General features: G+C 41.9%; 1 protein-coding gene across 1 annotated transcript in view; it reads right to left on the reverse strand.

Annotated features, from left to right (window-relative positions):
• ERGIC1 (endoplasmic reticulum-golgi intermediate compartment 1) overlaps window positions 1–23,065 on the reverse strand; it is a 55,743-nt gene that overhangs the window by 23,032 nt on the left and 9,646 nt on the right. The window contains exons 2-3 of the mRNA XM_054389103.1: window positions 12,388–12,449; window positions 5,645–5,717 (exon numbers count right to left, since the gene is read on the reverse strand). Of these exons, the coding sequence (XP_054245078.1) occupies window positions 5,645–5,717; window positions 12,388–12,449 (135 nt within the window). The remainder of the gene's footprint in view (window positions 1–5,644; window positions 5,718–12,387; window positions 12,450–23,065) is intronic.

Consider the following 23,065-nt stretch of genomic DNA (forward strand, 5'->3'; position numbering starts at 1 on the left):
TCAGGCAAACTCTCTTGGCTCCACTTACTGTTTCAGCTCTATGAACCACCTTCCAAAAACACAAACATCTGAAGCTGAGATTCTTCCACTACTATCTTTTCAGTTGTGCCAGACTGGAGAAGACCCAACACAGAACAAACAACCAACCCATCTTCTTCTCAGTTTGTGTGAAGAAGCAACAAGGAGGTCAGCAGATTTTCCACTGTGTAACAAATCGTGCAGGTATCTATTGTTCTGCCATTTGTAATCTTCCTTCTATGCCCTGAATCTCAATTGGTTCTTCTTTGAGAAGGTCTTTGTCCCAAATTAGGTCTTGGCTCAGCTGTGAAGCACAGAAAACACTGTCCTACAAAGGAAGGAATTACAGCTCTCCAGGAGGCAGGAAGGAGAAGAGTTTGAAAGACGTCAATGTAGATTTGAGTCAGAAATTGCAAATGACATCACAGCTCGACCTTCCGCTTCCTGCTAACCCACACATGGGCATCAGGACCAACGGCATAACAACACTGCACAAATACATAACACCTTTTATTAGGTAATCTCCAAGTTACTGTGCAAACGTTAATTAAGCTTCTTAGCACCCCTGGAGAGGTAAGCAGATAAGTATTACAATCCTTCTACAGAAAGTGTCTGTCTCAAGGTCAGTCCACAGCAAGAGCAGGATTACAACTCCCATTCCCCTCTGACTACTAACTAGGCTGTATTCCCTATGCTGGTCTAGTTCGCTCTAGCATTTCATTTGCCTCAGCTGGACTAGCTGGTGGAGCTGGAGTTGCATCTCCTGCTTAGTGTTAGAACATCTGAGCTGTAGTACTGTGCTCCCAGTGCAGATGGCTTACACTCCAAGGTTACGGTTTCCAGCAGAAGGAACTCTTGTTGCACTAGGATCACACTATGCTGCTTACAGCAGCTGCAGCTTGGCTCTGCAGGAGAAATTTTCATTGGCCTAGAGCCACAAGACAAATTCCACATACCTTGGAGAGCTAGGGGACAAAAGCCCCCTCTGAAGACAGGTATGATAATAATTCTGTTTCACTGCAGGTCTTGGGCATGCAAATGAACTCAGTATGAACAAGCAACACTGGTCTCAGAAGCTCCTGGTGTTTTGCTCCCTCCCACACTACAGGTACCTGACAGCCTACATGAACAGTCACGTCGTGCTGCACATGGTGTGGCCCCAGCATAGGAGCTTGGCTGTGTGATATTCATAGACTGGCCAAGGTATTTTTCATAAAGATCAAAGCAAGCAGGTGTTCCCAGTGAATGACCCAGTCACCTTAAAGAACAAGTGATTTGGACATTGCTCAGGGTTTATGTTTTTATGCAAGGGCAGTACCTTTATTACAGATATTCTATTGCATTGCAGGGGGGGGGCAGCCTTCCAAGTAGCAAACTTGTCACTTCAGACTGTTATTGGCCTGTTATTACATTAAATGAAACAGAAAGAAAAAGAAAATATTGTCAGGAATGGTCTGTTGCTTTCTATAGTGTGCTGTGGTAGATTAATGATTTTTGAATAGCTACATTTATATCACAAGTAGCATATTCATACCCTCCTACCCCTTCCCCTGGCTGCCAATGCAAGGCAGACTAGATTAGTTAATTATATCTTTCCTCCTCCTCTAATGATGGAACACTTGAAAAACTCTTATTGATCCTACAGAACATAATTCATGACCTAATTACAGTGATAAAACGGCAAGATTATCATCTTGACAGCTATTAACTCCTAGCCTGATCTGAGTTAATTAAACAAGAGATAGGTGATTTGCAACACAACAAGAGGATGAATGAGGAAGGCTATGCCAAGCAATCTCTAGCCCTCAGTCTCAACTCTCGACCTACTGCCCAGGAAATACCAGACACATTTAACACTTTAGCTTCGTTTCTTCAGCTATTTGAGTAACTTGCTCAGTGGGACAACTGTGTTTGATACTGTCAGTTTTGTAGAGGTTCAAATGTGGAGCACAGGTCTCCTTTTCTTTACTTGTCTCTTAAAGAATTAGAGAATGTTAATCTAGGTTCTTGTTTTGGACTAAATGTTCACTCACTCTCAGTCTGGACAAAAGAAAAAAAAATAAAAATAATAATCAAGGTGATCCTTTTCCAGGGTTAAACCTAACTGCCCTTAACCGCAATGATGGATTACAGCTGGGCAAAGAAAACCTCTCTTCCCTCGGCAGTCCTTCAATGTGCTTTTCCTGAAAAGGATGTAGCCCCACTTAAGAACTAAGCTTCGATTTCCCTCATGGTGGCTCAGAGGACTGCCTGCTAGGGTCACCTAATAAATCTAGAAGATGAGAAACGAGGCGTTTTGTATGCTACTCAGGGCTCTCTAGATAGGAAGCCAGTCAGCAGCAAAATAGGATGTGATTTATAGTGCATTTGGTACCTGCGCCACACAAACTTTCTGCGTCTCAGCCGAGCCGTCCTATCTGCAGGGAGCTCTCGTGCACAGACGCAATCCTAGTGCTCATTAGAAATGCCCACACAGGTTACTGACATAGCTGCTGTGATGCATGCTGCCTTCCCCACAGAGCTAATCTGATTGGGTTTTGTGTCATGACTGTTATCCTCAAGATGAGGGTGTCATTTCTTGGCTTTCTGCCACCCAGACAAGCCTTCAGCAGTTGAGACTGTAAGTGCCAGGGTTGGTCAAGGAAAAATAGCTTTGAAGTTGGGCAAGAGTGACCAAACTGAGATTTCTAGTAATACCAGGAATTTAAGTTGCTATAGTCATATGAAGGCAGAAGAAGGTCCAACCACTGTTGGTTGGGTAGAAGCCAGCAAGTATTATGGGTTAGCATGGTACGCAGCAGACCTTATTTTCTCACGTTACAGCATGAGTTCAACAAACCACACCAGATGTGGTAGATGCAGATAGCAAAGAAACCTCTTGTTGGTGAGAGTTAGACAGTTAATTCTGTGGGCACCACTGCTGCTGAGGTTGCTGTTGGCTTGCCCTGAAGCAGGTTGCCAACCTGCCCGAACACCATGCACAATTACTCAGCATAATAGGGCTGTGATGTAAGCATGAGTCCACATCAGCGAACCCGGTGTAAGTCACCAGGCCAAACGCTCTCCATTTCACCTGGCCATCAAAAATGTGCAGCAATCTGGCCTTGTCAAGCACATGGGTGCTTTCAGGGAAATATGGTACAAGAAGAGGAGTCTCATAGAACAGCTGGCACTGGGAAAACAGAAAAGCTCACCCCATCTAAGTGCACACTCTAGTTAATCATTCAGGTCCTAACTGACACCAGGAAACTTCAAGCTTGGAGAGATACCTGTTGTAGGACACTCTTCATACAAAAGAAACTCAAAGTTGATGGAAATTGAACAGTTTGCACATAAGAAGTCCTCCATATCTTCACAAGTACTTGATTCATGGGCAAACATATTTTTGTGAGATAGTAATCTTCCCAGTTACTTGATACCACCCAGTTTGAATGCTGGCACCGAGTTCTCACAGTTTGTTCCAGACCACACAGAGCTCCACGCTTCTGCACCCTTGTTCCAAGCAAAGAGATTCTACTGCCTCACAACGCACTGCCAGTAATACACACTTGAAAGGGAAGCACAAGAGGTTCACAATATCTTTGAACAGCTCTAAGGCACTAGGTTTCCCAGAAGAGAAAGCGATGAGTAAGAGACAGAATAAGTTTACTCCTGCTTTAGAAGTTGCTGAGCTGGGAAACACTTTGTTTTATGCCTTTCTGCAGTATTTCTGCTGTTACAGAGGAACCTGTTCACAAATGCTGTAGGTGATCTGTTCCCAGCAAGAAAGACTTTGATGACCTGCAACTTGTCAGAAGGTTTTCATATTCTGAGTTACTGTGGTGGATGGTCCATGACAAATCAGTTTCCTGCATTCGTTTGTCTGAGTCTCTTCCATGACATCCTCTCTAAAATTTTACTGCTTTACTGCTTACAAACACCTCCTCCCCATGAAGCTTTTCCTGGGAAAGGCAATTTACCATCTCTGGGATATTTTAACGAGAAACTTGTCAGCTGAGCATGCAGCTGACAGATGAGAGAATGAGATCTAAAAGGAGAGTAAGAAGTAGCGTTTTACCTGAAGCAATTTGTCTAGCTTTTCTCTATTTTTTAAAACAACAAAAACAAGAAAACTGAGCTCCTGAGGGAAGTGTGTTGATAAGGTGACCCTAGGATTTCACAAACAATTGCGTGGAACTGAGCAAGAAACCTAAGATACCATCTCTGAAGTAAACATGCAATGGGCATCAAGAAATTAGCTAGAGCTAGATTACACCACTGTTTTAAGGTTAAACATTACTCAAAGTGAAAATTACTCCTTTAAATTATATTCTTGACCCAAGTTAGAGCTGTACAAATACAAAGAAAAAGCCTCATGGTTATCAGAAGCTATGCAAGCCATGGTCAACTTGAGCCCAATGCACCTCAGAGCTCTTTTGCTCAGCAGTGACATCTGATGCTATCTGGACCATCACGTAAGTCTGACAGAAGTTCCACCCTTCCTAACTATCCAGGAACTGTGCATCACAGCCTAGTGAGCTCACTGCCACATCAGCAGGGTGATGGAGAATGTTTCCTAGAACCCAAAACAAAGGTACTAGTCTTAACGGTTACTAAGAAAAAAATTACTTCAAGGCAGGAGGAACATGAGAACAGAAAAAAAAAAATCAGATTAACTAAAGCACTTGTTCTATGAGCCATTTTTAAAGGGGAAATTACTTCTATCTTGCTCAAAGCAAGATCCCAAAAGGTTACCCAGGACAACCTGTCTTCAGGCACAAAATTTGTCAACTAAGTTTCCAAGTAGGGCTCAGCAAGAGAAAAGAAAGAAGATAAAACTTATGCATGAGGAAAGCTATCTGCACGTATCAGAGACTCATCTCTGACATTAATAAATGAGGTTAACATTAAACTAATAAAAATTCATATTTCATGTGGTTCATTTTTCAAAAGAAAACATCTCCAGAAAGATCCAGTGAAGATTTACGGAATGTGATTCCCATTTTATCCACAGCAAAGCGAGGGGAAAAGAAAACATTTTGTCAGAGATCCTGCCACATCTGCAGTAGGAGCCCACAGTCTCAGAGCACACAGCACATGGATTCAACCAGCAGGCACCATGTATTTAAACATACAGTATCACCAGGGAAAAATAAACTAGTTTTTGAGAATCACTTTGAATCCAGAAAATACGGAGGAAAGGGGAAAGAAAGCTCAGATGAGAACAAGACATCAACAGTCTAAGGATGAAGAGAGGAATTCCAACTCACTTGCATTGATTATAGCACTCATGCTAGCTTATACCTGATCACTAACTGAAAAGGGCCAGAAGCTTTTGACTGATCTGTGCTCACATGAAAAATATCCAGTGTGTTCAACAGAGGGATCCAGTATGCAGCTAATAAGGGATCAAGTAGGTCTGGTACAGTTTTCTCTGTCAGAAGTATTTTAGAACCAAGTTTGCCTAGTGTAGTTTAGTAGGTTTAAACGTGCAATTCACACTCAATCAAAAAACAATCTAAAAACCATTAGACAACTAATTGACCTACTGAAATTACAGGCACAGTTTTCCAAACTGCAAGAATAAAGCTCTAAAGAAACACATATGCACAACATGCAAAGAAAGGAAAACATGATTTTTACTTACATTTCAGTGGCTATGAATCCGGTGAGCTCAGACAGGAAGAGAAATAGTATGAAGAGACAGCAGCAGACAGAGACTGGAAAAGAGGCAAGAAAATAAAAGGTTAGTTTCTTATCTTTAACAAATAAAAAAAATGTGTTTCACACAAGCATATGGCTGCCCCCATGGATATGCCACGCAGACACACTCGAGAACTAACACTTTTTAGAGACAATGACCCAGGTGATGCCATCAGAGCAGTGACTTCAATGTCATGTCAATATCCAACAACCTGCTGGGTTATCTTAATTCTTGGGCCACCTTCTCCGTCCTGATTTACATCTCCCCGTGTCTCCTGAATTCTCCAAGACACAATGTTATTCTGTGAGCTCTACCTTCTTCTTGACAAAGCTGCTTGGCAATATGACATTGCTAGAGCCCTTGATCCAAATGTAATTTTATTACTACTAAAACCTCCAAAAGGAAGAAGAATCAGCATCTCTTTGCTCTGAAAACACAGTCAGCTACATAGTGCTTTGTGGATTAGGAGACATTCTGGTTCTTTGTCAAGTTTTAAGGCTATATGTAAGTCATTTTGCAACCTGCACTATCCACTAGATAGAGCTGGGACAGCAAAGACATGGTGACAGTAGTCTAGCCAATGCCTGATACTTCTCTGATTTCTCCATTTGCCAATATATCAACTCTTCAGAGATGGAAAATTCCCAGTGAAGGAACTGTGAAGTATCGAGACAACAAGTCCCATGTCTTTTCTAAGAATGCCAAGATAGAGTTACAAGGAAGGAACCCAAAGTAAATTACATATTACTGGTTACTCTTCATCAGGAAACTATTCAAAATACTGTACAGTGACCTTCATGCACCAGTGACAGTCAGTGACCCACGCAGGAGAGGCTGGAAGGAAGGACAGCTGTAAGTTCTGTTCAGCAGGGATGATTGGAGCAGACAAGGATGTGCCAACTCAAGGAGACAGGACTGCAATGTGTATTTGTATTAAACAAAACACCCAAGTTCACCATGAATCACTATACAAAAGAGTAAACCAGGAAATGGCATGCTACTCCAGGGCTGTGACAACAGGATTACAGTCTGGTTCACCCCTCAATCCCAGCAGAGTTGTAATGACCAAGCACCCTTTGGAAATGATCACTTTAGCATAGCCACTAATTAGGATTGAGAAATACGTAAGAAAAACCCTATTCCTCAACTTTATTCCACATGACCTATACAGACTGAATACCCATTCCTTTGGGAAGCTCATGCAACAACTGGCTGAGGAGCAATTTTATCATACAACTGCGCTTGTCCAAACCCTCTTGGGTAGAGGATGTGATAAGCAAGGGAAGGAAAGATGAGGTACTTGAGGCAAATACTGAGACAGACTCTCAAGTGACCTAAAGCCTTATGCCTCATTCTTCAGATTAGTCAGTTTATAGTTCTGAGGAAGGAGAAACGTGTTTCTTCCCCTTCCTCATCAGAATAATTGCAAGGGTGATTAATGTATTGACCCTCTGAAAAGCACAAAAGATTAAAAAAGATGCTGAGAAACCCATTAGCTAGGATGAAGGAAGAAAGAAAAGGGGAAAAGTCAAAGACCAGAAGTAAAATGGAAAGCTAGAAAGGATATTAACTTCCAAACAGAAACCTCAGGTGGTTACACAGTTGCTTCCAAGTCTTGGCTGTCAAGACACAGACCACCACTGCTGCAACCCAGCTAAATCATTGGCACAGTGCACCATGCAGCCTGGAGCAAGAGAAAGGTCTGCTTAAAGCACAGCAGCAAATCCTTATGAGAACACACAAACCTAGGTAAGAGTACAAACAAAGCACCCTAGGCACAAGCCTCATTGATCCTGTGTTTCTTACCGTTAATCACTGAAGAGCAGAGACACAAGATCTCTGCTAGTATGCATGGGAGAGTGTTTGACAGAGACAAGTATTTCTTCTTTAATTGCTGCCCATATTCCTCCCTGCTTGTTATGATCCTGAAGGCTTTCCACAATTCTGCCCTCTACTTCTATGCAAGCCTGTTACTGCTAACTGTAAATTCTCTCTCTAAGCTTTCTCTCTCTTCCATTTTTAATAGTTTCTTCTTTGCTAAATTCTCTTCTGGTACACAAAATATTTGCTCCCTGAGGTTCATCTTCCAATATGGCTCTTGCCGAAGGCTTGAGTGACAATACTTAAAGTATTAATACTTAATACAGCGAAGGCTTGTGACAATACTTACAAAATACAGCCCAGTAAAATTACATTAACCTGTATCTAAAAAAAATCTTGCTAGAACACCTTGAAACACCTGGCAGAGACTGACTTTCAAAGCCTCTCAATGCTTTTGGCAGTCTTCAAACTGCATAGTCAGTTTTCAACCTGTAAAGAGATTACTGAGGGTGGACATGACAGTAGTATATAAAATCAGGAGCAGCCTGAAGGAGATCAATGGGGAGCAATCACTCACTGTCTCTTCTAGTATGGGTATGGAAGAGGGAGGTCAAAAACATGAGGTAGTTTTCCTTTATGTAACACCTAGGTTTTGAAAATTCTTGGCAACAGATGTTAAGGATGCTTGAAAAAAAGAGTCTATAATGCTTCAAAAAGGAATCATACACGCCCCGAAGAACAAATCCACTGACGGCGACTCAACACAAACTAAACTTCATAGCTCAGGAAGTTCAGAACTACCAATTGATGGTGAAGTGTTTAACCTGTCCTGCTCTTTCTCAGGTGCTGCTGACTACACAGACATTTCCAGTGACCTGGCTAGCATGGCCACTCTTCTGTTAAACTCTCCTTGCACACACATATTTTAATGGCAGGGTGGTGTGGTGTGCATCTGGCATGAGACCCATCTGAAAATCATAAGCATCAAACTGTCTCTAGAATCAGTGTTTCTTCAGATGCAGAACACAAACTTCTCTCCTTGGCCTGGAGCTGCAGGCATATATGATGTTCCCAGCGTAAGAACTTACACACAGACTACTCCAACTGGCTTATTTCACAGTGAAGGCTTTTACTTGCTTCCATGCAAATGTGCAGTTCCTGCCACCCACATTTGACAACTGCATTATATTTGGAAAAGTAGATTAAAGGCTTGGATCACACAATTCATGCATAGAGTGTAGCTTAACTGCAAGAGCACAGCCATGTTTCCCACAGAGCTTCAAGGACCATCTAAGACAGGTTGCTTAAAACTCTAATTGATAACATGATCAATGCATCAAAGGCTGCTGGTGTTAGACACGCTGGAATATGCTGCTGTTGGCTAATCAGTAATCCCAAAAGGACAGGAAATTCTGCCAAGATATTTTTTCCTACACTAGTTTTGACAGTCTGACCTTTTTGTATATATCCCTTCTGACACATTCCCCTTCTATGCACATTCTTAATCTTCCTCCCCACCTCACAAGAAGTGAAAGAAACATGAAGTGTTTAACACATCGTACAGACTGAGAACGTGGACCCATGCCTATATTAAGGCATAAAATTAATAGTATTTCTTATTCAGTGGAGCAAACTGCTATGAAGTGCAAGGAATGGGTTGTGCTACAGATGCCATGTGAATCACAACTTTGATATTTCCTGATGTGTATTTTAAAACTCCAGGCTCCAAACAACACAGAGTATTTCTGGATAACATTACCATGTGTGCAAGCAACATGTGCATGCAGACTGAATCCACACTGACTGCTAAATAGGATTGTTACAGCAGCTGGCCCCTCTCTCAAGATGTCAGACTGCTCTTGTCCAGCTAGATGCCAACTGTCAGCCAGCCAGGACATGTGCTGCTGCTGCCCACATACCCAAACATGGCCAAGTGGTCACCACATTAGTCAGGTCTGTTAGAATGGCCGTGTGCTGGCATCGCAGACATGCAACACAGGGGTGGGCAGGCCTGCAAAGACTGGCACAAGCATCTGGTGGAAAACAGACAACAATGGCATGACTGCCTGAATGACACAGGGATGGCAATGCTGGCTGGCAGAAGAGCTTTTTATTGAGAAAAAGAAAGGAGTAATTTCTGCACACTTTTCAGAGAAACCCACAGCAAGGGGCATGTTGCTCTATACAAACCTCACCAGTTAACTTCAGGGGACAGTTCTTGGTTCCTTCACTCCTAAAAATTTTCAGTAGCCAGAAGGGTTGCTACACAGATCTGAAATATCTTGTATGCTGCATTCACTGCAACTTTTGAAATTACAAACCCATACATAACAGAAAGGTCTCAATAATCCTCCAGTTGGATTCCGAACTTGCTTGTGTTTGAGATTGCCTGCTCTTTTCCACCAAAATCCCCTTACGCTTCATGTTCCTGAGCTGCTTGTTTCCTAGAAAAGTTGGTCACTTCAGCCCTGGTGGCCAGAAGCAAAGCTGGTATTTTCCATCCCTTTTCTTCTGTCATCTGATCCATGCCTTCTTCCCTAGTAAATGTAAAACTTTTCGAAAAAGACCTTTTTGCAATCCAAAAGCAACTGCAGGAATCCTGCCCTCAGCACCAGGAGTGATACTCAACTAAAGTTTCAGCAGAAATCATGTGGGAAGGGCTTGAATTAACAATCAGCTACTACAATTTTACATCTCTAAAACTTGGAGGACTCAAAGAAAAAAAAAAAATGCAGCCATAGCCATTTCACATATTTGCCAGGCACTAAAAGATTTTTTGAGAAGCAGAACCTTCCCTTACCCTCAAGTCCTCAGTGTTATTCCACACTGACATCCCTAAAACATTTATAAGCATTTATCATTAAATCATGCAACCTTCCCAGGCTTCAAACTGGCATGGCAATGGGCTGGTCTCATTCATAGCCTCCTACAACATGCAAGATTACTGGCTTTCAAATTACAAGTCACAGGCTTGGTCAGACAGAAAGCCCATTAGGAAAGCTGAACACAAGAGCCTCACATGCAAAGCCACCAGTTTGTTGGCTGCTTACGTGGTTCAAAAGTCTCTATCAACCTGTCTAAAAGCACTCTGACAAAAAGAAGGAGAACCAGTTAGAGAAGAAAATCAAAGCCTGAGAAGCTGCAAATAACAATAGAGAGAAGTAAGTCAGCTAATAATTTTAAGTAAGAGTCACAGCCTTCAAACCTTCCCACAACAGACTTATCACTTGAGCTGTTTACTGCAGATCAGAAAGCCTAACACTACATGGCCTTTGATGTTTTTTTTGTTTCTAAAACACACTCTCCTGCAGGTGATTCATAACAAGACAAATTCTCAAAGGAAGCTCAGTTACAGTGTGGGAACTCTTAGTTTCCAAAACAGAAGAGAAAGTAGGATCACTAACAAGTTCAAAGTGTTCTTTTAAAACGCTGAATCTCACATGCCTCTGAATTAGCAAACAGGTTTTTTATTCAAGCCCTTTGTTCACTGTTTCAGCAAACCTAAAAGGGAGTAATTCAGTGGTCAGGAGAACACAGAGGACAAGGACTCCCCAAAAGTAAATATTTAGAGTAATGTGCTATCTTCACAGAAGCACACAACAGTTGAGACTGTCAGGAACCTCTCAAAAGATCATCCTGTCCAACTCCCTTGGTCAGAGCAGGGTCAGCTAAAGCAGGACTGGATCTACTTGTTTTGAGTATCTCCAAAGACGGAGAATCCAGCAACCCTGGGCAACCTGTTCCAGTCTTTGACCATCTTCACAGTAAGGAGTGAGGAGTTTCTTTAGGTCACAAAGGGCTTTTCTTTATGCCCATTGTTTCACTGGTACTGACTCAGTTCCATCCCTGCTGCCACCATGGGATATGACATCACTCACGTCAGCAGTGGCATACAAGGCTAGTGACCTATCTACAAGAATGGATGAATGAAGAACAGCTACATGATCAAAGGAAGTCACTGCTCAATGGAACAGGAAAGCTGCATTAGGTATCTAATTACAGGCCTGGCAGGATCAACCTGATCAATGTTTACCACTGCACACAGCCTGCTCACTGCACATAATTGGGCAAAATTGCATTACTCAGCCTACAGCCTCCCTCAGGACGAGGAAGGAAGGAAGGAAAAGGGGCCCAAGGCAAGAGATTTCTATCAGCCAAAGTCTGTACATTGATACATGGGAGTGAGAGTGGATCGCTATCAATGGTTTCTGACCAAGCAATTTTTCTTCTTTAAAAGCATGACAAATAACAAAATAAGATCCCTGCTTATTAGTCCTACCTACAACATCAGATGAATGCCCTGAGTACACTGTGAGAGAAACACTTGTTCCCCCAGTCATCTTCACCAGTAGCCACTGCATACTACTACCCACACTACTCCTTACTGATCCAGAACCTGGATTCCCCGTTTGCTGTAGTTTGGTTCCTCAAATCTCTTCAGCAGGCAAACACCTGGGTACACAAATGTGAATGTAACTGTTCCCAGGTGTTTTTCATATTGACTGAGGGGATGCCCATTAGAGGTAAAAAATCTGCAGTTAGCCCCTCCAACACTGTTTGGAGCAGACTCACAGCTTCTGCTCACGGCAAGACACTAGCAACTTAGTAACTAAGAGTGGATATTTCAGCACTAGCTTCCAGGAGCTGCCTTTCATGACAATGTATCTTTACTACCTTAGTTGAGATTCTGCCATTTAGTAAAGCTGACAGACTGGGCAAAATGAGCTGTCTCAGCAACAAAAGACACCCTTTCCAGTGTTCACTATCTCTTTAAAAAAAAAAAAATCCCTGGAGACAGTGAAGCCAAATGATCTTTAATTTTAGATCAGGGGTATGCAAGGACATCAAAAAGAAGCATTACTTACTAATAGCCCCTGTGTAGGTTGGCTGTGTAAGGTCTTTTGGCACCTTCCTGTAGATGTCAAACCTGGAAGAGGAAAAGCAAACAGCCATAAAACAGGTGGAACATTTCATTACATTTCATGTCCCCACAGGGATTAATGAAGCTGAAGTTTTTTCCACCCAGCCTTCCAACACATTTTTTTCAGTTTGCAGGATATGACGAGGAAACCAAAACAAAATAAAAAATCCTTTTTCTTTTGTACAATTACGTAACTGTGCTCCTTCTTGACTCCAACTTCCAAAGCACCTCTCTCCCCCTCCCTTGCTGTTGTGGATCTGTGCAATCTGAACTGTGAGAGGTGCCATGGAAGAAGTCATGCTAGACAAGTTTATAGAACACTGTAGAAGGAAAAGGATACTTTATAGACTCCTGAATACAGAGGCCTGGCAAAAAAATCCCAACAAACAGTGAAACACAATCTATATTGCCTCTTGTAGTCTGTACCCAGCAATAGCCAGAAATGGACAATACCAAAGTCAGATATCAAGGTAGTGAGACAAGAAACCTACCCTTGGACACTGGATACACAACAGAAATTAACTCAAGAAGTCTGCTACTCCCCCAGCAAAACCCAGTTTAATAATAGACTGTTGTTTTGATTCAGTCATATCTTTTAATATCCATATGGCTCAGCTTTGCTATTTTAAACTCTCCATGGTTAAACTTTCACTGCACTTATGATGTTAACCTTATTATTTCCTACAACCTTGTGTTCCTGCACGCCCAGCCGCAATGCAGCTCTGACATCAATTTTTCCACCGCTCAATAAAAATTAATTAATGCATTAAAACACAGACACATACCCCCTAAAGAAGGGGGGGGGGGGGAAAAAACGGTTCTCCTCCAAACGAAACTTTTTTTTTTTTTTTTATATACCACAAGGAGGTGGGATTTGATGCTTTTTCCAGCCAGGAAGAGGCATGAGAGACACCAGTCTCCAAACTCCTATCATATACTGAACCAAGATGAAAAGCTCCTGTATTTATTCAGTAGTTCCTACTACACCAAGTATCACACTTCAAGTTTCAAAAATAGATTATCTTTCCTTTCTTTACTCTTCATCAGCTGAGATCACTTACAACTTGGAGGTACTCTGGGTGAACAAAACAGCATTTGCCTTGCATGGGATTAGAAGGCACATTGTTGCGGTGTTTCACTCAGGAGCTGAAGCTGAAGGAAGGATAAAGAGTAAAAACGAGTAGGTATAGAGATCATTTACCTGCCCAGCTCAAGACCTGAACAAACTATGCAATCATGCAACCCTTTCAACAACCCACTGTCATACACTAAGTTGTCAGAGTATGCTGCACAGGATACACATGGAGCTGAATGTTTTCATGACTCTACTCCTTGCCATCTCCTAAAGAGATTAGTAATATTCCTGAACCAAACAGTCCATTTATGGCTCTCCTGTTGCCCTGAGAACATCTGGGAAGTGCTGTTTACGTTCTTTCCACATACACCCAAGCAATAGCAGCAGCAGATGGTAAAGCAACCCAGAGTAGCTGATGACATGATGGTCACACAAGCAGAGGAAGTAGCTGATCATTCCTGCTCACAGCCCATTAAACTCTGAAAGCTGGCGTCGTCTCGCCAAAGTGACAATAATAGATCAACAAGGCTAAAAAAGCTGGAAGAAAAAGAGAGCACACGAACACACAAGAGCTGCTGAGTGTGAGTGAACCATTCAAAACAGGAAAGAGCTCTATGCTGGATTCAGTAAAAGCATGTGGCTACTATAAAAGGAAGTCTGTTCTTACAATGAAAACTATTTACCAGTACGATGTCCCATCACAGGATTAAAAATGTTAAAAATCTAGCTTTTAAAATAACCCCGTGGAAAGTTGATGTCATGGCAGGGATCTCTTTTCAGACTGCCATTTTAATCATGTAACTAACACCCAAACCCTACAAATTAAGTTTTGCATGTTGTTAAGTAAGCTAAGATTAGGCAAAGACACTACAGAAGGTGATCAATGGCTCCCAGCCAGCTACACTTATCACCTGGCTTTAACTACTTAAAAGGCAGTGCACCCTCTCTGTGCTATTCTGCATCCTACTTCTTCTACCACAACTCTTGGGTCTATACTTCCAGGCTCAGGCCTCCCTGCAACCGCAGTACAGCAGATTCACAAGAGCTGTCACATGAGGCCCTTAAAGGGCCACTGAAGTTATAAGCACAGCGAGCGCACACAGCTTGCTAGGCAAAGAACATCAGGCAAAAAGCATCCCAACCCTGGAATTACAGCCCAGTACAGACAAGAAGAGCACAGAGCAACCCAAGAGAACTGAATAAGCTTTCATGGCTTTGTTTCTTAGAATTAACACATTTTTTCCATAAGGACAAATACTGCAGAATAACAGAATCAAGAGTGGGCAACATATGGAAAAGAGATAATGAGACTAGACCGGATGGTAGGGAGGAAGGAGGAAAGTTCAGCTGAGAACTGATGGATGAACAGAGGCTTGAACGATGACATCCAGGGCCTGACTCAAGCAGCAGAATGGAAGGCAAGCAGGGAGGGTATATTTAATCTTGCAGAAGGATGCTGAAATGATCACAACAATTAACAATAACAGCAAGGGAGTGGAGAAAGACATGTTGGGAATAAGAGACGAACACTGCTGGCTAGATTTTGCAAAGAGAACAATAATCTTCAAGGTACCAGGCATGTTTCCATAAGGCATCTGATACCAGCCACAGCTTGACAAAGTACACTTTAGCCTGATTCAGGATGGTGAAAACAGCAGTTAGGTTTATGGATTCAAAGAATGGCAGAGAAGCACAAAAGGATTGCAAGACACTGAACTGTGAAGAGAACAATGGAGATGCTGACCTATCTTGTTAACTCTGAATTAAATTCTGAATCAGACAAGATAAAAAAGGCATATGATTCAATGACAGTTTGAAAAGTATGCTTGTGAGACACCAGAGAGAAGAAATCCCAGCAATAAGCAGAGAATGGAACTCCAAAGTAGGCCTCATTAATTCCACATAATTATAATACACAAGTAAGCCAAGCAAACTTCTCAAATCCGTGAAGCTGACAAGAGTAACAGGGTGTCCTGCTGCAACAAGAACAGAGGAAATCAGAGATTTGACACAGCTCCTATCAGACCTAAGGGTTAAAAGTCTGATTATCTTCTGACTACACTAGACAAACCGTTCTCCTTTTCACCAGCTTTCAGGTGATCACTTAACACTGTCCTGGGAAAAGAAAAAAAGTGAGGACTAGACACCACAGATGATTCGTAATGCAGGAGGGAGGAGACCATGGAGTTGTATGCATGGTAGATGGGAACAGGTTTTACTTGCCCTCAGGTCAGATGTTTCTTCAAGAACCTGCAGTAAAAATTCCAATAAGCCTCCAGGTTCCTGAGGCATTGGTCACTTGGAAAAAGTATTTGTACCCTGGGAACAGAGAGGAACCTCGTGGTGTGTATATTGCAAAAGCTGCCTTACAGACTTCTGACAGTGGCACATTCAAAGCAGTGGAAGGTATTACTAATGCTGGAGGAAGACTGGATGCTTGGAAAGGTTATACCAGCCAGCTCGTAATGCAGCAAGACACACTGTACTACCCTGTGAACATCCACTTTGATAGTCTAGATGACCATGAGAAAGCAGGCTGTAGATGTGCAGCATGTTCACTGCCTCACAGTAACTTAAGTGAACTCTCTTTACCTGCAGTACTGTGCAGAAGTTTACCCCACTCCCAAACAGGGATGCATTACTTTACACTTACAAAGCATATCCACAGGACAGGCAGCATGTTATTTATATACAGATTTTGGCAACTTCCTTCACTCAGAAAGGCACAACTTGTATGGTGGAGCAGAGTGGAAACAATGAACTCTCTGCTAGGAAAGTTCTTCCTCTAGGACATAGATATCCTCACAAGGGGAGGGCTGGACCTTGGAATGCCAAAGTACAAGGCTGAAGACAGAACTAGTCGGTATCAGTGTAACAAAGGAATTTCCTGATGCATTGAGGGTCTCTCTTGTCTTTCCTTTCAATGGAGAGCATGGTAGCAAACAAAGACATAAAAAAAACCTGGCAATGTCAGAGTTGTCCAGGAACCACCATTCAGAACTAACATGAGGGAATGCTATGATCCTTTTTTCCCAGTCCAGTGCTGAAAGGACGTAACAAAAACCTTTTTCATTTTCCTGACAGGAATGTCAGCAAACTGGTAAAACAGCACTGTAAAGAAGAGCAGCAGATGGATCATTCTTAAATAGGTTCAAACAGAGCCAGGACTGAGGCAGAAGTTCAGCTGTCCGATGGACAGGCGTGCAACACTCCTCTCAGAAACACAGAAATCACATTTGGTCTCACCCTACTGCAGCTGCCTAAGTAGACAGCAAGGTAAAATTGCAGACGGGAGCACCTCAATGGAGCTGAACAAAAGGATAGCAGATTTCAAGGACTTCAAAAACTGTATCTAGACTAATATGGGATGTTGCTATTCCATTTTTTTTTCTTCAGACAGAAATATGTTCCTCATGTTCACTCTTCTAGAACCTCCTAGAGCCTCAGGAAGCATCAAAGTGCTTAGCAAGCCAGGGCCAGATGCAGTAGTGCTCATCTAAGTGGGATAACCACAATCATGTCCAAGGCTGAATGGGCAGAGGCAATGATAGATCAAACCTAACAGAAGGAAACAAGTTGACATTATCAGCCCTAGGATGATCCTTGACTTTCCTTTCAAATATATTTTATTGACAGTACAAGATGGGTGACATGGAGGGGAGAAGATGTCTACCCAAACACTGTGGCTTTTTCTATAGCAGGTATTTCAAACGCCTGCCCTGAGAATGAGGATGAGCTCACTCCCTCAAGCAGGAGCTGCTGCAGGCAGGGCTTCCTGCCAGGGCATGCTTTGTATACACCTGAACAGTTTCAAGTCTGGATCTGAAGTATTTCAGGAAATGAAGGAATAAATACATTATTTCACTTAAATTTAACACTCCTCTGAACAGAAATAATTCTCTCTGATATCTTTGGAGTTTGAAAAGAGCTTCAATAAAATATTACAGCAAAGTTTCTGTAAGATGCTGTTAACTTTTTCATGAGCAAGAGGCAAAGAACTTAAGGCAATTAAAAGTAGAACTAACAGTGGTTAAATTTGAAGTGTTATAGCAAGGGAAAACTCAGATACCTAAATGAACTCATATCAGAGAAGGAAAATCACTAATTCCTCCTTTAGATTACAGCATTTGGAATCTGCATCAACGATACCCAATCCTCCCTGGCACAAACAGAGGACCATGGCACCCAGGACAGACATTCAGAGCACAGCTTATCCATCTCCCTATATTACTGACTCATGGTGTGGAGGCACTGCAAAGAGCAGATGCTTTAGCTCTGTCAGTGCAGCACTGAAACACAACTCTGGAGCAAGCTGCAGTGGGATGTGCTCACATACCCTTCTGCAATGTCTGTTTTTACTGATTTAACTAAGGGGCATGAATACATCATGTCATCTTGCCTTAGCAGCAAGGGTCCATGGCTGTGATTCACACAGCAGAATGTGGGAGTGAAGTACTACTTGATTCTCCACCTCCCATATTACCCAGCATTTAGAAATGGCATCTACTTTTCAGCAGATATTACATTTGAAGTCGAGGTCACTAATTCCTGGTGATATTACTCACTCTCAATAACAGGTCCAGCACACCATGAACAACTATCATAAATTTTATTACCTACCAGTAGTTTTGAGATCTCTTTGAAAAAAAAGAGACAACCTGGCACTGGTGAACCAATTAGCTTCATTAACAAATAACTCTACCTGAAGTGACTTGCAAGAACAACACTTTTAACAGCAGAAACATACCTTTACTATTCAGTTAACCAGACAACTGACAAGTCTACAGCAGATTTGACTAAAGTAGACAAATGAATTATCAAGTAACACATAGAAAAAAGTTAACTTTGAAACTACTACAAAGATTATGTTGTTACTGCATTAGGAAATCTAAAGAACCAGTGCTTGTATTCCAACATGCTGCACATTGGAGACCCAGTGCTAGACATGCAGGATGAGCAAGAAGCAACATCTCCATCATAATCTATCGGATACCATAATGGCTCCCAGAAGACAAAGGGTGTGGGGGAGATGTCCCTAATGTTTCCAAGATATACAGGAAAATCCAGATAAGAAAAACAAAACTGGTGAAGCCTTGCAGACTAAACTATTCCAAAGGGCTGCCAGGGCCAGTAAAAGCTCCGTTCCTGACTGCTTCCTTCTTGGTAAGAAACACAACTGCTCTGGGAAACAGAGGGGGTGCAGACTGAAACACTGAAAGGCAAGGCACCTATAACATATAAAGGGATAGCTTGGTTGTCTGAAGAAATGAATAATAATACAACTTCTCAAGCTGAGGTGGCTTCCTGGATCAACAAGAGCCCTTGGTCACAGGCTCAAGTTTAAACTGCAACACAAAGAAGCAAAGACATAATAAACTCTGTCTTCAGTGGCAGTCAGTACTTCAGTGGGGGGCTGTGGGGCATTGTCACAGGCTGTATCACTCAGATTCCCTCTTCTCACACAATATTTACATACACGCAGTACATGTCCATTCACTCCCAAGATTAAGCCAGAGAACAGGAGTATGCCTGCCTTTTCAGAACCTTTTCAGAACCATGACTCTGTCACACTAAACCCACTGACTCTTCTGTACACCAAGAAAGTAAGCTCAAAAACCTGGCACACCAGTTAACACTGAACCTGCAGGCTGAGCTCTGCTCGATAAAGTAAAACAAGATTAGGCTGGCCTTTTAAGAACTGTTTCATGCAAGAAATGTTTCCCTGCCGCTTCACAGGGGAATACAAGCTGCTTAAAGCAGTTTTCAGAACTTGCTTCCCCTTCTGCTCATGTGCTGGTAATACCCTTGCCCAGTTTAACAGTAACTAGCACAGCTCCTGCAAACTGGATGTACATTCAAGTGCAATGTTTCTGCTGGGTTGTTTCCCATTGGTGAATTTTTTCTTGCAAACCAAAGAAAAGGGGATCAGAGTATGGCTGCAGACCTCAAACTTCAAGAATCCAGGAAGGCATGATGTCAGGATTCCTGCACACACACCCCAATTCCTGACTAATGTAACGAAGAGCCTGCCTGTTCCTTACGAAGTCATTCACTACAGACTCACCAGCAAATGAAGCTCCAAGGTGGAAGAAATAATTTCTCCCATTATGCACTGTGCCTGTCACCTTGTCATGTTCAAGACACAACACAGAGGTATTCCATGCCGAGCAGACAAAGTTTTAAGAAACTCATTCTTCAGACAAACCCAAACCCAACAACAAAAGGTGCTTTTTGTCCAAAGAAGATCAAGCACTCTACTTGTTAATTATACTGGGTTTATTTTTCAGGTGGATAGAGAAACAGCTGAATGACGCATTTCTAGGAACTCACATTCACTCAAAACAATAATCCCATGCTGCTTTTGATGAAACCTACATGCACTGTGCAGGGTACAAAAAGAGCAAGGCAGCTGCCAAACACAACCTCAGACAGTCAAACCAAGCCAGCACCCATTTTATCTTTGATAAGAGTCATCTTAAGGGAGCTCTGTCTGATAACAGGTTACAAAACGTCTAGTGTCTTCTCCACTTTGAGAGACAGCCTAAATAAATTCATTTTTAGGCCACATCCCTCTGAATTACACCAGACTCTCTAATTACTTCATGTAGACATCAATCCAGGAGGCAACTACCAATTTCTATTCAGCTGCCATTGAAGAAACGAATCATCCTTAGCTACAAGAAGGATTCATTTTCCCTGAAGACAAGGACAGAACCTTGGGATTGACCACTCTACACACTTCTGTCCTTCCTCTTACTATTTCCTATCTGCCTTCCTAAACATTTCTGTTATATTGCTGTATTATAGCCACATGATTCAGAGAGTAGAGGTGGTTGGTCCAGTCACCTTTATTTAATTCTCCACGGGAGCTATAGATCTAATGCAGAGGCAGACAACCAGCTCTTCCCACAAAATCTGTATAACTGTACCCATTTTTAAGTTTGTTGTTTCACAAATGGTTCAGGAAACCAAGGCATGCATGAAATGGGAAGAGGAGAATGAGCGACCTCAACCCCACTTCAAGGAAACATGTTCAAGTGCACATGAACTGAGCTGGAACTGTGTTTTTCATCAGTCCACAGCATGGGCTACCATGCAGCTTGCTTTCCCTAGACCCAGCAGAAGAGCTTACAGACTATGATTCATTCAATATGTGCTGCTATTAAGTATCTTAGTACAGATACCACTCATAGTTGAGAACCCAGCTACTCTCTTTGCAAAAAATGATTTATCATTTATAAGGAGGACATGGGAAGCAGGAAGAAATTCAGTCAGGATAAATACAAGTTGGATTAAGTCCATCTGACATTCAAAGATGTCTGCGCACAAACAGACTCCATTTTCTCTCTCTCCAGGAAAACTTCAGTGGAAGCTGGTGTTACAGAGGGAAGATCAGTATTTAACCACCATGTCTGTCTCAAAAGCTATCTTCTGCCCTCCAAAAGAGGCCACACTGGGTATCTTCTATGCAAATTCATGGAATCAAAAGGAAGCTTTGGAGAGATTGTTGTCAGAGTAAATTCAGGCTGGAGACTAATGGCAAAAGGGAAACGCCTTTCCTTTAGTACCCAGTGGTATTTCTAGAGAAACCTTCCCACCAAAGGCATGCTCTTTTGTGTCAAAGACCATTTATATCTTTGCAATCTGCTGACTGCTCAGGCAAAGAGATGTCCATCAACTAATCAAGTACAAAATACTTAAGAGAAACCCTGCTCTCCCAACAGCTCAGCCTACTGTGGGGTCTGTGTTTGCCAACACATTTGAGAGGTTTCATGAAGCAAGTCATCAAAAGAGCTGAAAAACCCAGTAACTGGCACTCCCTATACTCCATAACACAAATATGAAGTAAAACAAATTCTCAGGCTGTAGCTACTAGCCTAAGAAGGGAAGAAATTGCTGTTCCAGGACTTATCTCTTGCCTGCTCCTTTGAGACAGACATTAAAAAAAAAAAAAAGAAAAAGAAAGAAAGAAAATATTACAAAATGCTAGAAAAAAATAAGAGAAACTGAGAAAGCATACAGAATATTTCAATGCTACTAGAAGAATATTTTTTTAAAATAATAAATAATTTTTGCTAAAAAACTTAAGCAAAAAATGTTGTTTAACAGGCAGCAACTGTTCCTGTTTCCTTGGGTCACTGCTCTCAAATAATTACTTTAGGACAATTGTCAACAAAGCAACCTCAAGATCCTTTTGGGCAACAGGAGCAGGTCAACTACACCAACTGAGCAGCACAAGCTATCAGGGACTCAGCCTAAGTAGTTTTTAACCTCTTCAGGTGCAACCCCTGAATAAAAAGGTTTGAGACATTTAAACAACAAAGAGAAGGAAGCTATCTGAACCACCATGCTCCTTCCAAAGAAATTTCAGAATGCAAGACAGGCTCTTTCTCTCAGACACTGGAAAGAGCATTAAAATCAAATGACAAGATTTACAGAGTGTAAGTTCTGCCAGAAATAATTATCATGGGATATTTTGTGGTGTGTTTTTTTTTTTTTTGGGGGGGGTGGTTTGGTGGGTTTTGGTTTTGTTCTTTTTTCCCTATTGGGGAAGCATCAAGAAGAGCATGTATTTTAAAGCAAAATCTCTTCTTACTTTACTCTCAAAAAGCAATGACTTTCAACTCTCTAAGCACTTTCAACTTCTTATGGTCATTGCTGTACCTGTGCTGTTCAAAAATCCAGAATTTTGTTCCACAGATCTATCAAAGAAAAAAGTTCTACACAGAAAGGAAGTAGAGGTATCTTATTCTAATGCCTTCCTCTATACCTGTAAAAAAAGTTTTTACATTTTCCATTTTTATGGAGAACTATTAGTTCAATATTTCATTCTGAAATCCCTTCTTCAGATCATGCTGTCCTTTTTCCCATCCAAAGGCAAGTGCATGCTCTGACAACTCTGCAAGAACACTTAGCTCATACACAAGCCAGCAGAGATAAAAAGCAGTAACTCTTCTTCCAACAAAGTAGGTGAAATCTATCATCTTGTTTTACAGAGCGGGAAAACAATGGCAGGAAGTCGGCAGCAGAGGAAGAAATAGAACTACTGACTCTGGTGATTGTTAATTCTTGTTTAAATGACATTTCTATGTTTCCTGTCTGCTGGCAGATGAGAACATAATGTGCAGAGAGCAGCTCAGGACAGCTTCTGGGACAGCCATGCTGTGATCTCACGGATGGGATGCAGCAGTGGGAGCCACCAGACCTGAATTCTGTTCTGCTCCCAGAACTGACTCACTGTGTAATTTTTGCTTTCAGTCAATTAATTCTTTCTTCTTCAGCTTCTTCATTTTGCAGAGCAGTACCTGGTAACATTTGCCCTCCTTTCATCAAGCAAGTTGAAATCTACAGATTAAAAACTCTGCAAATACATGAGGTACTACTGATCAAAGTTCCATCTTCTTTGAAGGTCTGTAGAAGGAAAGCTGCAGGAAGATAGGCTTATGAAAACAAACTGAATGTGCACTGCAAGAACCAAGCCTTGGTTCAGTAGCAGGACTGCGCCTAGAGTGCATGTTTACAAACAATCGTGATCAGGAATGGGTTT

The sequence above is a fragment of the Indicator indicator genome, chromosome 18, assembly GCF_027791375.1.
Source record: "Indicator indicator isolate 239-I01 chromosome 18, UM_Iind_1.1, whole genome shotgun sequence".
Classification (NCBI taxonomy): Eukaryota; Metazoa; Chordata; class Aves; order Piciformes; family Indicatoridae; genus Indicator; species Indicator indicator.